General features: G+C 57.4%; 3 protein-coding genes across 10 annotated transcripts in view; 2 read left to right on the forward strand and 1 right to left on the reverse strand.

Moving 5' to 3' along the window:
- DGCR2 (DiGeorge syndrome critical region gene 2) overlaps window positions 1-3,506 on the forward strand; it is an 88,209-nt gene extending 84,703 nt beyond the window's left edge. For all 5 annotated transcript variants that reach the window (XM_047696265.1, XM_047696266.1, XM_047696262.1 and 2 more), the window contains one exon: window positions 610-3,506. In XM_047696265.1, coding sequence (XP_047552221.1) covers window positions 610-866 — 257 coding nt within the window. In that variant the 3' untranslated portion in view covers window positions 867-3,506. The remainder of the gene's footprint in view (window positions 1-609) is intronic.
- A 1,253-nt stretch (window positions 3,507-4,759) lies between these two features.
- LOC125082720 (carbonic anhydrase 15-like) lies at window positions 4,760-8,094 on the forward strand. Of its 4 annotated transcripts, none has more exons than XM_047698614.1 (9): window positions 5,065-5,116; window positions 5,372-5,407; window positions 5,587-5,696; window positions 6,008-6,178; window positions 6,731-6,891; window positions 6,974-7,057; window positions 7,352-7,439; window positions 7,564-7,730; window positions 7,835-8,094. In XM_047698614.1, exons 4-9 carry the CDS (start codon window positions 6,028-6,030, stop codon window positions 8,057-8,059), a joined length of 876 nt encoding a protein of 291 aa, XP_047554570.1. In that variant the 5' UTR covers window positions 5,065-5,116; window positions 5,372-5,407; window positions 5,587-5,696; window positions 6,008-6,027; the 3' UTR covers window positions 8,060-8,094. The 4 variants fall into 4 exon arrangements, with proteins under 4 accessions (XP_047554568.1, XP_047554570.1, XP_047554569.1 ...); XM_047698613.1 differs by having other exon boundaries at window positions 5,587-5,679; XM_047698612.1 differs by lacking the exon at window positions 5,587-5,696 and having other exon boundaries at window positions 4,760-5,116.
- Window positions 8,095-9,135: 1,041 nt separating this feature from the next.
- LOC125082721 (protein FAM246B-like) lies at window positions 9,136-9,962 on the reverse strand. Its single transcript, XM_047698616.1, has one exon. The coding sequence runs from the start codon at window positions 9,945-9,947 to the stop codon at window positions 9,237-9,239; it is 711 nt and encodes a 236-aa protein (XP_047554572.1). The 5' UTR covers window positions 9,948-9,962; the 3' UTR covers window positions 9,136-9,236.
- Between the last annotated feature and the right edge of the window lie 8,535 nt (window positions 9,963-18,497).

Here is an 18,497-nt window from a genome sequence, read left to right on the forward strand (position 1 = left end):
CCATCTGCTCTCGGGTGGTCAGGGTACAACAGGCTTCCTGCCGGGGATGCCGCTGTGGGAGGGCAAGAGATCCCAGCTGCCTGGGTGGAGCCTCCCCAGGGCAGGGTCACGGACTCCTGGGGCTGGGGGAGGCCAGCCAGCAAAAAGGGGCACGCTGGGCCCCCATGCCCAAGCTTTCAGAGGGGGACTGGCTAATAAGGAGCAGGCACACTGAACGGAGTGGCCTGCCACAAAGCTTCCCTCATACCCCCGTGAGGTTTGCCGAGCTGCCTGCTCCGGCCCTGTCTCCTGCATTCCCATCCCCATGTTCCAGCAACAACCTGGCCGTTGCCAGCCCAGTAACTCCCTCATGTCAGGGGCGCCCTGCTTTGACTCCCACCAAGTCTGAGAGGATGTTCCCTCTCCCCTAACTTCATTCTGCTGACTGCCATGTCCCCCGACACCACACACCATGGCTTGCTCCTAGTTGTACTAGGAGCATCTGGCCCCTTGCCAGGTGGGCAGAGGTGAGGGGGATGACAGGAGGAGCGTCCCCTGGTTCTCTCCAGCCCACCCTCTTCCCCTGTGCCAGACCCACCATCCTGCTGACTCCCTTCTGTCTCCCTGCAGACGATGATGCCTTTGAGCCGGCAGAGGCCAGGCCACCAAGCCCAGGGGATGGTGGCGGTGAAGGGGCGTCACCCCGGCGTCTGGAGCACCCTTTGCCCGCTGCGGGGCCCTCTCTGGCCGACTTGGAAGACTCAGCTGACAGCAGCAGTGCCCTGCTTGTGCCCCCTGACCCTGGCCAGAGTGGGAGCACCCCAGCCACAGAGTCACTGCCAGGGGGTGGCCGCCATAGCCGTAGTTCCCTCAGTACCGTGGTGTAGAGGATGGCCCAGCCCAAGGCCCCGACGGGCAGAGAGCACCTTTTTGCTGTCAAGAAAATCCTGATCCCCGTGGGAGACTTAAAGGGCCCCTGAGTGAGCCTGGACCCAGATGCACGGCCGCAAACCCACTGACCGCACGCATGTGCAGCACAGACCGGCCTCCCAAGGGAGCAGACACCTGCACTGGGCCTCCTGGAGGGCTCTAGAAACATGCATAGCTGTTGGTCCCTGTCTGTTTCTTTTCAAATGGCAGAAGAATGACGGAGTTCGTTCAGACCACACGTTTCAGAAGTAGGGAACAAAGATGGCACCATGGGCATGGACGGGGGCCCGCGCCACACCTGGCTTTGGTGGGCATGCTTGCTGTGGCATGCCGTCCAGAGGAGCCTGCCAGATAGCCACGCGGCCCTGGCGGCCAGGAGGCGGGAGGGGCGCTTCCAGGCACCACCATGTTTGTGGACTCAGTATTGTCTGGGTACTTGGTCTGCCTGAGGGTAGACGGCCTTGAAGGTGACCACAATGACTGCTCTGAGGATCCCCCCCACTCCACCCCAGCTGTGAACATCAAGGGTGACCCTTCCCCGGGCTGGGGGCTGGCCTGGGCCTCTGGTGCCTGAGGCCCTGAGGAAAGAGGGTCTTGGAAGGAGGTTGAACTCCACTCTGTCTAGCTGGGCTCGGTGAAGCCCAATTCTGTGCCAGGAGGCCCTGGCCCCACCCTGCCATTTTTCCCCAGCATTGCTGTGCATGGCACCCCCAAGAGGCAGCCTTGGAGTTGGGCCAAGGCCCTTAGCCACGCATGAGTGTTCTGGCCCTGGATCCTCTGCTGGGGGTTGGGGGCTAAGCCGGCTCCTGTCTGCTAGCCTCTGGAGCCCCCACTTTTATTGATTTCGCCTCTGGGCCTGGCCTGACTCCCACCCCATCATGTCTGTGCCATAAAGGGTTGTTTCTTTGTGGGGAGGGGTGGCTGAAACGAATGCCCTGGGCTGTGTCCATCTCCTTGCACACTGTCACCGCTGGGGCTGAGTGCCCAGTGGCCGCATGCCACCTTCTCATGCTCCTCAGCAGCTCGGGGTGCAGGGTACCCTGCCCAGGGGCCTCTGGACCAAGGGACCCTGTTGCCTGCTCCTGGGCAGCGGTCTCATCTCCTGACATGGGGCTTTTAGCATTTCTGAGGTTTCGAGATTAAGCGGGTTCTGTGCGATTTTTAGCACATCCATATCTTTTCTACATTGAATGTCTGGATCTTTTCTTTGTATGTGTGTGCGTGTGTCTATATGTGTGTACATATGTGTCCAAGTTTTGCAGGTGGTGGTGGTACACCAGAGCTCGGGCATGGGGCCCCCGTTTCCCAGGCCCGTTGTGACGTCTGGGGTGGCCCGGAGGCTCAGCAAGGTCTGCACCTCCGCCCTTTGGCTGAGCGCATGGAGTCCTGTGCCTGGTCCCTGGTGTGGCCTTTCCAGACCAGCGTGCAGTGACTGGAGGGCTGACTAGAAGTGCTCTGTGGTGACAGACCTCAGTGGCACATTCTCTCACTCTCCGATTGGAAACCCATTGTGTTCCTCCAGGACGGAGTGAGGTTTTTGAGTTGCCCCACAGAAACTGTCATCCGGCCAGAGCCGGCCAGAGGTGTGAAGTCTGAACTGCCTGTCCACGCTTGCAGGACCCAGAGTGTGGGAGTCAGGTGGGCTGCATGCCGAGCAGGCCAGAGCTCCCCTTGCCAAAGGGCTGCCACTTCGAGAACGGCGTCCTGGGCCCTCACGGCCCACACTGGCCACTGAAGACAAAGCAGGAAGCGTGTTTTGCCTCCAGCCTGCTGGGCTCGGGGCAGCTGAGGGCTGGAGAACAGTCACGGTTCTTACTGGTGCCAGGTGAGTGTCCTGAGCGTGTTTGCTTTGGAGTGTCCTCCCCAGCAGAGCACAGAGGGCCTGACCTCTATAGCTGAGAGTCCTTCCCAGCTCCCATGTCCCTGGCCCATGCCTCGGAACCATGTGGGACTGGGGAACTCCCTGTGGGGACTGAAGGACTGCTGGGGCCAATCAGGCACACAGGAGGTGCTGAGGAGGGAGTGACCTGAAACGGCGAGCCTGCTTCTGGACTGGCCACAGGACTCTGTCCCGGCGCTGGGGTGCTCAGCCCACTTGCATCCATGGGCTGGGCAGAAGGCCCGTGTGCGGGGCTGCTCCAGACCCCCACCTGCTGTGTCTGCAGGAGTCGGTGCTGGGGAGCTGAATTCCGCTGGGGGGCGGTTGTGAGAGGAACGAGGCGGGAGCTGGGGTCAGTCTGGCTGTCCTCGGCTTCCTGTCCAGCTGCCACTCTTTGTGAGATCTGACTGTGCTCCACGGTCCGATGAAGAATCCCGAGGCCAACCCTAGTAGCTGCGACTCTTGTGCTCCTGTGAGAGACTGGGCCCCCAGAGGTACAGGCCAAGCTCTTGGGAGGGGCCTCCTCCCCCAGGTCCTGACTTACCTGGTGGAGGAAGGAGTCCATACTGTACATTGTCTCGATGCCTGTTTTTTATGTTTTCCTTTCACTAAGGGTTTTTAGTTAGGGTTTATTTTTGGTTGGGTTGGCACTAATCCTTTTCTTAAGATGCTGTGAGAACCGTTTCATCCAAATGCCAAATAAATTTGTGTTCTGGAAGAGGTGTGGTCAGTCCTTGGTGTGACCCAAGTGGGGACGGGAGACTCCAGACACATCGGGGCTGCATGACACAGTGGTGGGAATGGGTGGGTGGAGGGGTCAGAGCATCTGTACCAGCCAGGCCAGGTGCAGGGCTCCAGGATGCCCCCTTCCTTCTGCTCTCTGACCACGGCCCTTTCAGGAATTCCCCAGTTTGTGATGAAGGAACAAAAGGGTGCCCACAGGGACTCAACCTCAAGTGGGCCCTTGTGCTCATCTTCCTAACCCAGCCGCCTGGCATTTGGCTCCAGGCTGGGCATTGGGGGCCCATGGGCTGGATGGGTGAGGGGCCAGGGTCAGGAAAGAACAGGGAGTCCCTAGATGGGGTTAGGAGCTTCGAGTACAGTTCCTTCCTTCCTGAACACACCTGCTAGGGCGGTGAGGGGTCCTGAGTGCCGTCAGTTTTGCTGACAGTGCCCCTTCCCCAAAGTGGGAAGAGTCTGGCCCTCACCCCACCCCACCGCCCTCCCTCCACCCTCCTGGCCCCGTTGTGCTTACACCCACAGGCACACACATGCCCAGATACAGAGCTCTTTCCAAACTGTCACCTTCTTGGTTACACCAAGGGACAAGAGAGATCAGCCCCACTTTGCAGGACAGCAAATTGAGGGAACAGGCTCAGGCCACAGCCTGAGGTGGGGTCGGGCCTCAGGAGCTGCTGCAGAAGCCTAAAGTACCCCCCCTAGAGGGTGTGAGTCAGTGGGAGAGCTGCAGCTTCCCAGATGGTGGGATGATCCCCCAAAGGAACGCCTTGCCCTTGGTGTACAGCGGAGACCCCTATACGAGAGAGGCTGTGGTCTTGGGCCCACAGCAGAAGGGAAGGACACCCTCCCACCCCAGCCTCAAAAGTCAAGAGCACTGGGATTCAAGGTGCCCTCCCCTTTCATCTTTTGTCCTTGCCTGGTGGCCTTGGCATGTCACTCCCGGCCCCCAGCCTCCATCTCCTTCCTCATCTTTAAATGGGCATCGTAGTGCCACCCCCATTAATTGAGAGACTCCGTTTAAAAGGCTTTGCTCCAGGGGCGCCTGGGTGGCTCAGTGGATTAAAGCCTCTGCCTTCGGCTCAGGTCATGATCCCAGGGTCCTGGGATCGGACCCCACATCGGGCTCTCTGCTCTGCAGGGAGCCTGCTTCCTCCTCTCTCTCTCTCTCTCTCTCCCTGCCTCTCTGCCTACTTGTGATCTCTGTCTGTCAAATAAATAAATAAAATCTTAAAAAATAAAAATAAAAAAAATAAAAGGCTTTGCTCCAGTGAATACCAGTGATTGTGGCTGGCACTTGGCCCTGGGATCAGAGCCTGTGCCTGGTGATCTCAGACCTTGGTCTTCCCTGCCGGTGGCCCTGCCTGGACACCACCCCCTCGGACCCTCTCTGCAGTGGCCTGCCAGTGAGCCCTCAAGACTTAGCCACTCCCCTCACCCTCCCCACTAACAAACAGCTGCCTTGCCTACCCCCACTGTCCTTTGGCACTTTCCAGTCCTCCGGAATCTGCAGCAGCTACACCATGCGGTCCCAGGGCTTTGCACTCACCTTCCTCATTGTTCCACTGTTGGTGTGCGGGGACTCAAACGGTGAGCACCTGGGCTCCCCCATCCGTTCTGGAATCTACACTCACTTGTAGCTCCCCCTGCTCTCTGTTAAGCTCTACCACTGGGGGGTTTCTTTGGGGGGAGGAGACACTGGAGTCTGCGACGAAAGAGCAGGGTCTGCACCAGCCTCCTCTGGCCTAAGCCCTGCACCCCCATTCTTGGACCCTGGCTGGGATGGAGCGTGGCAAGGACCCAGATGGCTGTCCCTCATCTCAGTACCCTGTCCCCTGTCCGCAGACACCTGGTGCTATGACTCCCAGGACCCGAAGTGCGGTGAGGGCAGGGTATCCAGAGTATCGTGTGAAGCTGTGTGGGATGTCTGTCCTGTGATGGTCTGGTGCTAGCGTGACCCAAAAGCGGTGTGCATGCTGACCTGTGGTCCCTGCACGTTTCTGTCTGGAGTCCTGGATCACAGCAGCTGGCTGTGACTGTCCCCCTGCATGTGTGTCCAGGTCTGTTGCTGATGTGACCTCCAGTCCTGCCACGTGTGCCAAGCTGTTCGTATCGGTGGGGTCTGTAAGACTGTCAGTGTGGCCAGCCCATGTGTGAGCAGGTGTTTCAGGTGCCCCATGTGGGCGTGGGACTTTTGGGCCAGGGGACCATTCCACCCCCATTCCCTGTGGGACAGTCTACCTGCAGGTAACTGCAGTATGGCCTGCCTGTTTGAGAGTTACAAACTTTGTGATCCAGCTAGGTTAGGGTGTGTGTGGCAGTTGTGGCCGTCTAGGTGTGTGGGGGTTGGGGGGGGGAGGCAGAGACAAGCTTCCTGAGGCTGGGCAATTCTCTGTGTATGTGTGAAGGACCACTGTCTTCCTCTTTGTACCCCCAAGTTGCCTCCGTAACCCACCACAGATTCCTAGCCTTTTTCCTCAGGCCCCACCCACTGGAAGGAGATGGCCCCTGCCTGTGGGGGCCCAGCCCAGTCCCCCATCAACATTGACCTTCACTTAGTCCAGCGGGACCCCACCCTGGGACCTTTCATCTTCCAAGGCTACAACTCAGCACCTCCAGGCCCATGGACCCTGGAGAATAATGGCCATACAGGTCAGTACCCTGGGACCAGGTACCACCCCACCGCCCCCCACCCCCCCGGGCCCAGAAAGGAGCAGGAACCACCTGGGAGTGGGAACTACCCGCCCCTCCCCCCCTTACACACACAAGGATCAAAATCTCCACAATCAGCACAGGAACATCCACACATGTTGGTAAAGACACCTCCAACAGGAAACCACCCCCCAACAATAGCAATCAGCCATTGCCCACTAGGACTAGGAATCAGGACATTCCCAGAAGTCAGAGCGCACCCTCCCCAGCATCAGGATGTCATCACAACTGCCCAATATCACACACAGCTGTGTTGGGACAAAACTCCGGCCATAGGAGTATCACCCTGTCCCCCGTCCTTGCAGGGTGGGTATTCCCCTACGGTCTGACCCGCAGAGGGGCCTGGACCCCAAATGAGGTACCAATTCCGTGGAAGCCCAGCCAGGGAGCAGACTGACCAAAGGGGACCTGTGTTGGTACCCTGGGCCCTAAGAGCACAAGGGTAGGTGGGGGGGTGGTGGAAGAGAGAGTCACGTGCTTCCCTACCCTCAGTGGTGCTCCACGTGGACGCTGGCCCGCAGAGCCTCCTGGAGATTCGGGGTGCTGGGCTGCCCCTGCCTGCCTACCGCACACTGCAGCTGCACTTCCACTGGGGGGGCCCTGGGCAAGCAGGCTCAGAGCACAGCCTGGATGGGCAGCGCCGCCCCATGGAGGTGGGCTTGAGCATGGGGTAGGGTGGCGGGAGTGGCCCGTGGAAGGGACAGCTGATACCTCTCATGATCTGTGTGTCTCCAGATGCATGTGGTCCATATGAACACGAGGTACCAGAGCCTGGGGGAGGCGCGAAGTCACCCTGACGGGCTGGCCGTGCTGGCGGTGAGGGAGGGCCCCTGGTAGTAAGAGGGAGAGAGGAGCTTTGTGACTCCTTGTGCTTCCCAGAAAGGAGGTCTGCAAAGGGGGCAGAATGGGCCTGTCAAGCTGTGGGGGGAGTGCATAAGGTTTGTAGGAGGATGGGGCCAGCCAGAGGTCCTGGGTCTGCAGGGTCAGTGGAGGGGACCTTCCCCCAGATCTCCCAGCTGACCTCTAGTGGGAGTGTACCCTCTTGCCACTTACAGTCTCCCCTAGATCCCTTTGGAGTTCCCCCTTTGAGACCCGTCCACTTGGAGCCCCTCTCACTTGGAGTCCCCTCCCCAGGAGCAGGACACTGACAATGCCAACTTTTCTGCCCTTGTGTTGGGCCTGAAGAACGTGTCTCAGCGCGGTGAGGAGCCACAGGGTCACGGGCAGCGGGGGGGGGCAGTGGTGGTGGCTCAGGGGTGCTGGAGGTGGGGACTGGCTGGGTACAGGGAGGCCGACTCCAATCCCGCCTCCCCTCCCCTGCCCAGGGGCCTCGGTGAATCTGACATCCACCTTCCCACTGGCCTCACTGCTGCCGGGTGCCTCCGGCCTCTTGCGCTACTACCGCTACGCAGGGTCACTGACCACACCTGGCTGCCAACCCGCGGTTGTCTGGACAGTCTTCGAGGACCCAGTCCCCATCGGGCGCATGCAGGTGGGGCCTCAACCTCTTCCCTGGGCAGTGCTGCCCTCCTCCTCCCTGCCTCCTGAAACCCCAGGCCACCCACGTCTTGATCTGTCTCTGCCCCAAAACCCCAGGTGGCCCAGTTCCAGACTGTGCCCCAGGCCGGGCTCCCTGGCTCAAGCCCCACACCGCTCACGGAGAATTTCCGCCCCCAGCAGCCTCTAGGGGGGCGCAAGGTATCGGCCTCTTTCTGTGCCTCCATCCGCGCGGCAGCCTCGGTCCCCACCCCGTTCCTAGCCCGTGTGCATGGGGCTCTGCTGAGCCTGGGCCTCAACTTGTGGCTCCTGCAGGACCCCTAGGAGCCAGATTCAACCCCTTCCCACAATAAATGATGCGGAGTAACCTTGCCCTCACGTACCTTGCGGGGGGTGGGGTGGGAGAGCACTGCCTCTCCCACGGAGCTGGCATTCCTACCCTAAGCCCACTGAGGCCTTAGTGTGCTGCACAATGGGGAGACCCCTGAACACCCCTCCCCTACCCCATCACAGCCAGTCCCAGCCGGCCACCCAGAACGTGGAGACCTCCTCTGCTTCCTCTGAGAGGGAGAAGGTGCCCCCATTTCCACGAAGAAAAACTAGCAGGTCCTAGAAACACTACCCGCTAAAGTCTTTAGACTACACATTTTATTTTAAAAAACAAGCTGGCTGACCGACCCCACTGTATGGGTTAAACGGTGACTTAAACGTGCAATTCCCTGAGGCCAGGAGATGAGAAGCTTCTGGCCTGGGGTTTTCTGCTGCAGACTGTGGTAGGTGAATGGGTCCTGGTGACAAGGACAGCTAGTGAAACTGAGCCTAGCTGACAATGGGAGGTTAGGCTGTGGAGACTGAGTGTAGGGTGACACTTTCTGGAGAGCCTGTGGCGAGACTAGGTGAAGGGTTAAGTGTCCTTGGCGTCACCATCCACAGCGAAGCTAAGATGAGTCGCCACTGTGTCCAGGCACTACTGTCCAGTGACAAGCTGGGTCCACCAGTAGAGTGAAGCTGGCCAGGGTCGGGCTACCCTCCAGCTCATGGCCTGTGGATTGCGGCTGCACATCTGCGCAGCATTGTCCTGAGTGAGGCTGTGTCCAGGTGATAATGTCCCAGCCACCCACGTGCCCCTAATGTCTGCTGAGTTAAGTGTGGGTCACACATTATCTCAGTGCTTGGAGGCCCAGCCTTGGGCCCAAGACCCTTAAGAAAAACAAACAAAAAACAAAAACCCCAGAACAGAAAAAACCGGCACCCTCCCCTGAGGCAGACCCTTCTGCAGGTCTAAGGCCAAAAGGGCCTCCGCCCCTCCTCCGGACTGGGTCTCAGGCGCAAAGCCGTCTGCACTCCCCAGACCTGATCCCCGGGAGTCCCCAGGCTCTTCGCGTCCCGATAGTTACATCCCAAGGCCAGAGCTCTAGCAGGCGGCGTCTGAGGCTCCTTCTCCATCCATGAGCTGGGTGGATCTGTCCCGGGTCCCGGCGACCCCCGGCGGGGTCCGCCCTCAATCCCCGCTGCCCTGCGCGGCCCCGGGCGGTACCGGCGTCTTCTTGAAGTTCTTCCTAGCCGGGGCCCTGTTCGCGCCGCCGTCCGCGGGGCCGTCCGGGGTGTCGTCGGCGGGTCTCGCGGCCGCGGCCAAGGCATTCATGGTTCCGAGCGCCCGCAGCAGGGCTGGCCCGCGGGGCGCAGCACGGGGGGCGGCGCGGGGCTCCCGGCGGGCGGGCGGCGGCGGGGGCGGCAGCAGCTCGCGCAGGGCGTCCAGCTCAGCACGCAGCTCCGCGCGCAGCGCCTCGAGCCCCGCGCCCAGTTCGGCGCGCACAGCCGCCAGGCCCTCCTGCAGCCGTCGCTCGCTCACCTCCAGGACCCCCGCCGGGTACGTGGCCCCGCCGCGCGGCTCTCCGCACACCGAGCACACCGAGCCGCTGCTGCGCGCGTCCGCTCGCCCCGCGGCCCCTGGCGCCCGGGCCTCCCCCGCCACGGCCCCCGCGCGCTCCACCACCCTCAGCAGCCGAGGCTCGTCGGCCCGCGCCGCAGCCTCGGCCCGAAGCTGGCCCCGCAGGCGAGCCAGGCGACCCGGGGCGCGGGCTTCTTCAGGGCCCGGCCCGTTGGCATGCGGCCCGGGGTCCCGCCGGCGGCCAACGGCCCGTCGCAGCGCCTCGCTCGCCCCGTATGCGGTGCGCGCCTGGACCCACGGGCGCCCGGGTTCCGCCGCCATCTGCGCTGCAGCCGCCACCGCCAGCGGAGCCTGGCCTGGTCGGGAGCCCCAGCCCGCAGCCTAGCGACCGCTGGGGCCCCGGCGACGCTCCGTGGAGAGGGGCCCCCGGGACGGCTGTGGGAACGACCGAGGCCTCGGGGAATCTGGCCTGGCCGGGGGAACTCCGGTAGGGCGAGGGTGGAGGGGGCGGGTGGATGGAGACCCAGGGGACCCCGGCGGGGCAACGCAGGCAGGCTTGAGTGTGCTGGCCTTGCTCACGGGGACTGCACTTCACTGGGTTGAGCAGCTAGGACTGGTTTCTGGGCAGGGGGTGACCGGACGTGGAATGAGGCTGCAGAGAAGCCTAGGCTGTCAGACCATAGTCAGGAACCGGGCTCGCACCCTCACTCCAAACTACTGACCCCATCGCAGTCAGGGGAAGGCAGCAGCGGTTATGGACCCTCCCGCCCCCAGTCCTCCTCACTCACTAGAGCCCCACTTCCATACCTTATTCCAGGCCGATATTATCTCTGCCACCGCTACACCCCTACAGCTGCAGGAACCCATCCTCCTCGAGGGCACCCCCACTCAAGCTCTTCAGGGGTTTGGGTGGCTCTCTGCTGTGCCCCAGTCCTTAGGAGCCGCTGGATATCCCACTCCACCCCCACTGTGTTCTGGCCATGTTGTCTTTTACCCAACAACCTCAACCCCTCTGGGCCTTTGCTCAGGCAGTTTCTCCTGCTGGGAATGTCCCTACCCCACACCATTTCCCTGGTGGCTCCCACTCATTCCCCCTCTTCGGGACAGCCTTCCTTGGCCACCCCAGCCCCCAGCAGGTGACTCAGGACCCTTGCCCCCAGCTTTAAATGGCTCTGTTTTCTGTCCACCTGAATCCACAGTAGGGTCCCTGAGCACCGGGTGACTGGGTCACTGAGTTCTCAGAGGTACCAAACACACGGGATGTTGGATGCCAGAGTAGATGAGTGAATGAGCCTGGGGTTGAGGGTCCTGGGTAGGGCAGGGCCTCGGCCTTCACCCGAGTCAGCCCATGCACCTCCTCAGCCTGGCATTCAAGACCCTCATAGGCATCCGTGCTGGCTTTCTTGTCTCTGCCACCTTCCCCCCTTGTGCGGGCACTCCTCACTGCTGTACTCCGCCCTTCTTCACCCCAGTGCCTTCACCCCTGCACCTGCCTGGGTCCATCACAGGGTCATGGACAGTGCACCGTGGGCGGTATCCCTCTGCCCAGCATGTTGTTCTCACCAAACCCTAGGGGCTAGTTAGCAAATTGTGGGGAGGAGGGCCTGGCATGAATCCAGGCTGGGCTAGGAGGGAGATGGCAAGGCAACCACTGGGACCTGTGTCCCCAGAGCCCACAGGGGCCTCGCCACTATGTATAGCTCTGTGCCCATGTGTGTGTGATTGAGCCAGCCAACCCTGTTCTTTTACAGCCCTGGCCCCAGGCCACCATGAAGACTTCTGGATCCCCTCTATTGATACATTTATTCATTCATTCATTGCAGCCTCTCTCGAAGGTACATATGGAGGTGAGAATTTGGCACTCCATCAAACCCCGCAGGACAACCCCCCCCCCCATTCCTGCTGAGTCACTTGATCCTCTGGGACCTCCAGCATCTGGTTCTGCTGGTCCCTAAAGCCTCATTAACCATGCTCCTGCTCCCCTCTCCTCAGTAATTAAAATACTGCAGACAAAAATGCCCTGGATTTCTTCCCCACGCCTGCTGGAGTTAGGCTGTGTGACCCAGGGGCTCTGCCTCCTCTGAGCCTCACTATGAAATGAAGGAGGCCCCTACGACCGGATCTGTGGTGGGGGCACAGCAAGGAGGCTGGGAAAGGCTGGGGCGGGCCGGTGGAGGGTGGGAGGTGGAGTGGTAATCATGGACAGTCTTCAGATTTGTGATGGGGTATGGAAGGGGTGTGAAGGCTGGGCCTGAGCTGCCAAGGCACACAGGGGCTGCCAAGTTTTCTGACTGTTGAGGCTGATGGAGGAATGTGATAGGAACAGAGCCTTTGTTGTGAAGAGCCGACGATCCTGCAGGTGGTCCAGATGTGAGGTCATGGCTGGTGGCAGAGACTCCCAAAGTCACGGCTATGGGGCAAACAGATTGCACAGGAGCGAATGCAGACTGGGAAGGGAGGCCCCGGGGACCCTGACCAGCCCTGAAGAGGGCTGCAGAGGTAGGTGTTGGTGACGGGTGAACAGGCAGCTGTGGTCAACTTGACCCTGAGCCCCTGAGGTCAAGTGCAGCAATAGTCAAGAAACGGGTTGCAGTGACCCTAGCCTGAGCTTCACAGGTGGAGGGGCCAGCAGAAGCTGAGGAGTGGAGGGGAGGGGATAGACTGGGGAGTCCTTGCCCAGGCTAGTTGGTCAGAACAGAAGCAGCTTCAGAAGGAATAGGGCAGGAAGCAGGAACAGAGCTACTGACTGGGCCAGGAGTAATGGCACACAGGCCTGCTTTCTGGTTCTTCTGCTTTCTAGAATATCCTCACAGCCCAGCCTGCCCGGCCCCCTGCACAGAGGAACTGAGTGAGGCCCAGGGCAGGGCCCAGCTCCTTCCCCACTCCAGCCCCCTCTGTGTGCCCAAGGCCAGGGCCAGGTCTGCTGGGGGTGGGGAGGCTGGCTGTGACTGTGAGAAACCACTAGCTCTGGGAGCTGTCCCCATCTGGGCTCTGTGCCTTCAGGTGGCCCCTCTGCACAGGCAGGGTTCGGTGATTAGCAGGCTTGACCACTGATGAACTCAGGGCCTGGGAGGAGGGAAAACCCTGGGGCTCTGCCTCTGTCTAGACAAGGAGGGGCAGCTGAACTGCCTCATCTTTGTCCTCAATTGCCATTAAATCCTGGCAGCCACCCAGAGAGGAGGTCTTATTTTCTAAAGCCCAAGGGCGGTGGGATCCAGGAAGGACTTCAGTGGGCAGGGCCAGGTGGGCTTTGTATGTTGGAGGGGGCCCTAGTGGCCTCGGAGGGGGCAGGGGAGCCTCACAGTTGTCATGGGAGCCCAGGTCACCCCCTCGCCAACCCTGTAAGATAGAACTGAGTGTGACCTTTCAGGGCATGGCAGTCTTTGTCTTCTTCCACAACTGTCTGCACACCAAATTCCGGCCCAGGCTCGTTCTCAGTGAAGGGGGGCACATGGAGATGCAGATGGGGGTCCCTCCACATTGGCCCTGAGGGTTTCTGTGGGGAGGGGGACCCCCAGGGGAGCGAGAAGTGTGTTCTCCCTGAGCCACCAGCCCCACTGGGAGGAGAAGGGGCTAGCCTTGGAACTGGGCCAGGAGTGGGCTGCCACTCGCCTTTCTGGTCAGGGACCCTGGCCCTCGTCATGGACTCGAGAGCCTAGGTAACCACCCGTTCTCTGGGCCAGCTGGGCCGCTTGCTGTGGGAGCCTGACTGACAAGACCCCCATCTTGGCTGGGGTCTGGGCCTCAGCCCCAGGGCTCTTAGGAAGGGAAGGCTGTGGTCCCTTTGGGGCCCTGAAGTGTGGGCCATGTGATGGAGCTTCAGGAGACTAAGGCCGCAGCTCTGGCTTGGGTCGTTGCTCACGACACCATTCTGGGCTAGTTCGTTCTGCCTCGCAGAGCTCTGGTGGGCCCTGTTGCCTTGCTTCCATGTCCCCAGCCGTAAGCGCCCAGAAGCAGTCTTTGCTGGTCAAGAGATGGTGAGGGGGGCCATGGTGACAGACACTGGGAGGTGAGCAGGGTACATGGGATGCCTGTGGCCTAAGGGCAGGTCTGAGCTGCCAGTGGCTTCTCCTTTAAAGAAGGGGCCGAGGGTCTGGGGCTTCCTGTGGAGACTGGATTTGGGCACACCTTGCCCCTGAATGCCCCTTGGCTCCGAGGCACTGGAACTGTTCTCTGGCCTCCGGGTGGCTCTGGCTACCCAGGCGTTCCCTAGGAACGGTCTTGGGGCAAGGGGCTCTGTAGGGGACAGCCCATTAACCAGTAATGACCTTGCCTGACCTCAGTAATGAGCTCATTACCTGATAATGACCTTGTTTGCCTCACCCTGGCGTCAGCAGCCCTAGAATGTCTGGCCTGGGGTGGCTCTGACCAGTCCAGACCGTGGCCTTCCATCTCCCAGCCCGCCCCAGATGGGGTGTCAGGCCTGCCGCATCTGTGTGGCCTGCAGACCCAGCCTGGGCTCCCAGTTGGACCAGTCTGGGTTCGTGACCATCCCCAGCTGCACAACCTGGGCGAGTGAACCCTTTAACCTCTGTATCTCACTCACATGTGGGACAAGAGGGTCTGTGTGGAACAGAGTGAGGAGAGCCGCTCTGAGGGACACAGGGTTCTTCAGAGGCTGTCCTGCCGGCTGTCTGGGTTCTCCACATCAGGACCATGTGAACAACCATTGGTCCCTGGGATGGCCCCTTGTCTCATCATTCCTAGTAGAGAGGAGTATGAGGAGGTCTGAGGGCTGGGTCCCCTCACCTCCCTGTGGCCAGAGGGCATTTCTCTGTCCTCATATCTCTTCTCTTAGCAGCACTGAAACAGCCAGCTATGCTCTCCTTCTCACGCTTCCTGGTGACCCCAGACCCTGGCAGACACTTCTCACTCCCATGCCCCCCCCTCCGGACCCCCATACCCTCACTTGCTTCACTTCTCCAGGCCTTGGGTTTCGCCATTGTCTTCTCAGGGGGAACCTGATCAACCCAATTCTGATTAGGACCCACCTCTACCTGACATCCTCCCCGAACTCCCACCTCACTCCTGCAAGAGCCTGGGATCCTGCGTGCCCCCAGGGTTTGGACCTGCCCCTTCAGTGATGCGCTTTTCCTTGCTCCCCATGCCAGCACCCCCTCTCCCCACCCCACCCTGGGCCTGGGCACATCCGGCTCCCTCCGCTTCAGGGCAGAGTTTACACGACCTCCTAGAAAGGCCTGTCCTGACCCAGGGGCCCTTCTCCATGCTCTCTCTCCAACTGCTTACCAGGCACTCGGCAAGCTTTGCATTTCCTCCCAGAATGTGGGGTCTCTGGCCTCTGTCCTTCTTTGGGGTTGACTTCCCATAGGGCAGGCACACCCCTGCATCTTCCAGAAAAGTGCCTGGCACACAGTAGGCACGGCATAAATCTGCTCTCATTGAATAAAGCTGTCTGCACTGGGTTTGGCACTGAGTAGGCACTGAGTGTGGGCCTGGTTATTTCCAGGCCTGCAGGGCTGGGGGTGCTCATGGCAGGCCCAGCTGGCAAGGCTGGCTGTGTCCCTAGGGTCCTTTGCCTGGATGGCCTGAGGAAGGGCAGGGTTGTCGCTCAGCTCAATCCTAGGGTTTCCCCACCCTACCTGGAGTTGGCCCTGGCCAGGCTCTCTGCCCTCAAACTTGACGTGCCCCAATGTGGGGAGCTGACAGGGAAGGGAATGAAGAGTATACAAGTGATGGGGAGGCTGGTGTCAAGAGGCAGGCCTGGGCTGCATAGTGGGGATGAAGTTGGGGGTGATATCCATGCAGGGAGGGGGTGTCAGGACTAGGAGAGGATGGACTGGGAGCCCTACCGGAGCGCCCATGTCACAGGAGGGGAGGCCTTACCGCTCCTCACCCACCCTACTGAGCCCCCTTTGAGTCCTTTCATGACTCTGGCGTGAGGGAGGGAAAGAAGGGAGTGCGAGTATAGACCGCCTCCCAGGACTCAAACCAGGTCATGTCAGACATCTGTGTATACCTATAACTAACACACACATCAAGATCTTTCCCTTCCACCTTCCTGTCTCAACATTAAGTTGGAAGATCAATTTTCTCTTTATTATATGTGTAATGTCATGAACGATATCATACAAGATATCCTGTAACATGCATGTCTGCTAAAGGCATCACAGCAGAACAACTGTGAATCAACTACCCAACCCAGGAACTGCTCCAGTACCAATGACTCCTCTCCTTCTGTCCAAAGGCACCTGCTGGGCTGAATTGTGTGTTTCTCTGGCTTTTACTTATAGATATATCTTTTCACATATGTAGGTATCTCTACACAGTGTGTCATCTGGTTTCGCTTATCTTCGAGGGCAGTAACAATGGCCTTATACAGCGTGTGCTCCTGTGGGTCTGGCCTTCTACACATAACATCACTTCTGACATTCATCAGTTTGCTGGGGTGGAGCTGGTGGTCATTCTTTTTCACTGCTGTATAATACTCCACTTGGTTCATGCATTCTCTGGTCAGTGGCTATTTGGATCATTCATGTTTTTTGCTGTTACTAACCGCTTCTGGGCACATTTTCGTACCTGTTCCCTGGGACCCATAGGCAAGAATGGCTCTGTGAAATGCTTGTTCATGGCTTTTGCCCATTTTCCTGTTAAGTTGTTTTGGCTTTTTTCTTATTGAATTGTAAGGGTCTTAATTTGTAGTATAGGGCACATAGTTTATATGGACAGGTGGATTTTTATATTCATGTTCACTCCTTGTCTTGGTCTGTTCAGGCTGCTATAACAAAATGCCATAGACTGGGTGGCTTATAAATAACAGAAATTTTTTAAAAATTATTTTTATTAACATATAATGTTTTATTTGCCCCAGGGTACAGGTCTGTGAATCATCAGGCTTACACATTTCACAGCACTCACCATAGCCCATAACTTCCCCAGTGTCCATAACCCCACCACCCTCTCCCTACCCTCCCACCCCCAGCAACCCTCAGTTTGTTTTGTGAGATTTAGAGTCTCTTATGGTTTGTCTCCCTCCTGATCCCATCTTGTATCATTCTTCGATTCCCTGTCCCCCACAATCCTCCACCCTGCCTCTCAAATTCCTCATATCAGAGAGATTATATGATAATTGTCTTTCTCTGATTGACTTATTTCGCTTAACATAATACCCTCTAGTTCCATCCACATCATTACAAACGGCAAGATTTCATTTATTTTGGTGGCTGCATAGTATTCCATTGTGTGTATGTATATATATATATATACATACATATACAACATATACATACACACAAAATATATATATATATATATATGTATATATATATATATATATATATATATACATATATATATATATACACCATTTCTTCTTTATCCATTCCTCTGTTGATGGACATCTAGATTCTTTCCATAGTTTGGCTATTGTGGACATTGCTGCTATAAACTGTCAGGTGCATGTGCCCCTTCGGATCATTACATTTGTATCATTAGGGTAAATACCCAGTAGTGTGATTGCTGGGCAATAGGGTTGCTCTCTTTTCAACTTTTTGAGGAACCTCCATGTTGTTTTCCAGGGTGGCTGCACCACCTTGCATTCCCACCAACAGTGTAAGAGGGTTCTCCTTTCTCTGCATCCTTGCCAACATCTGTCATTTCCTGACTTGTTAATTTTAGCCATTCTGACTGGTGTGAGGTGGTATCTCATTGTGGTTTTGATTCGTATTTCCCTGATGCTAAGTGATGTGGAGCACTTTTTCATGTGTCTGTTGGCCATTTGAATATCTTCTTTGCAGAAATGTCTGTTTCTGTTTTCTGTCCATTTCTTGATTGGATTATTTGTTCTTTGGGTGTTGAGTTTGATAAGTTCCTTTTTATTTTTTAAGATTTTTATTTATTTATTTGACAGAGAGAGATCACAAGCAGGCAGAGAGGCAGGCAGAGAGAGAGGAGGAAGCAGGCTCCCTGCTGAGCAGAGAGCCCGATGCGGGGCTCGATCCCAGGACCCTGAGATCATGACCCGAGCCGAAGGCAGCGGCTTAACCCACTGAGCCACCCAGGCGCCCCGAGTTTGATAAGTTCTTTATAAATTTTGGATATAGCCCTTTATCTGATATGTCATTTGTAAATATCTTCTCCCATTCTGTCAGTTGTTTTTTGGATTTGTTGACTGTTTCCTTTGCTGTGCAAAAGCTTTTGATCCTTATGAAGTTCCAGTAGTTCATTTTTGCCCTTGCTTCCCTGGCCTTTTGTGATGTCCCTAGGAAAAAGTTGCTGCAGCTGAGGTTGAAGAGGTTGCTGCCCGTGTTCTCCTCAAAGATTTGGATGGATTCCTTTCTCACACTGAGGTCTTTCATCCATTTTGAGTCTACTTTTGTGTGTAATGTAAGGAAATGGACCAGTTTCATTCTTCTACATGTGGCTGTCCAATTTTCCCAACACCATTTGTTGAAGAGACTTTCTTTTTTCCATTGGACATTCTTTCCTGCTTTGTCAAAGATTAGTTGACCATAGAGTTGAGGGTCTATTTCTGGGCTCTGTATTCTGTTCCATTGATCTGTGTGTTTTTGTGCCACTACCATACATACTGTCTTGATGATGACAGCTTTGTAATAGAGCTTGAAGTCTGGAATTGTGATGCCACCAACTTTGGCTTTCTTTTTCAAAATTCCTCTGGCTATTCGGGGTCTTTTCTGGTTCCATAAAAAATTTTAGGATTATTTGTTCCATTTCTTTGAAAAAAATTGATGGTATTTTGATAGAGATTGTATTAAATGTGTAGATTGCTTTAGGTAGCATAGACATTTTCACAATATTTGCTCTTCCAATCCATGAGCATGGAATGTTTTTCCACTTCTTTGTGTCTTCTTCAGTTTCCTTCGTGAGTACTTTATAGTTTTCTGAGTACAGATT

This window comes from Lutra lutra, chromosome 12, assembly GCF_902655055.1.
Source record: "Lutra lutra chromosome 12, mLutLut1.2, whole genome shotgun sequence".
Lineage (NCBI taxonomy): Eukaryota > Metazoa > Chordata > Mammalia > Carnivora > Mustelidae > Lutra > Lutra lutra.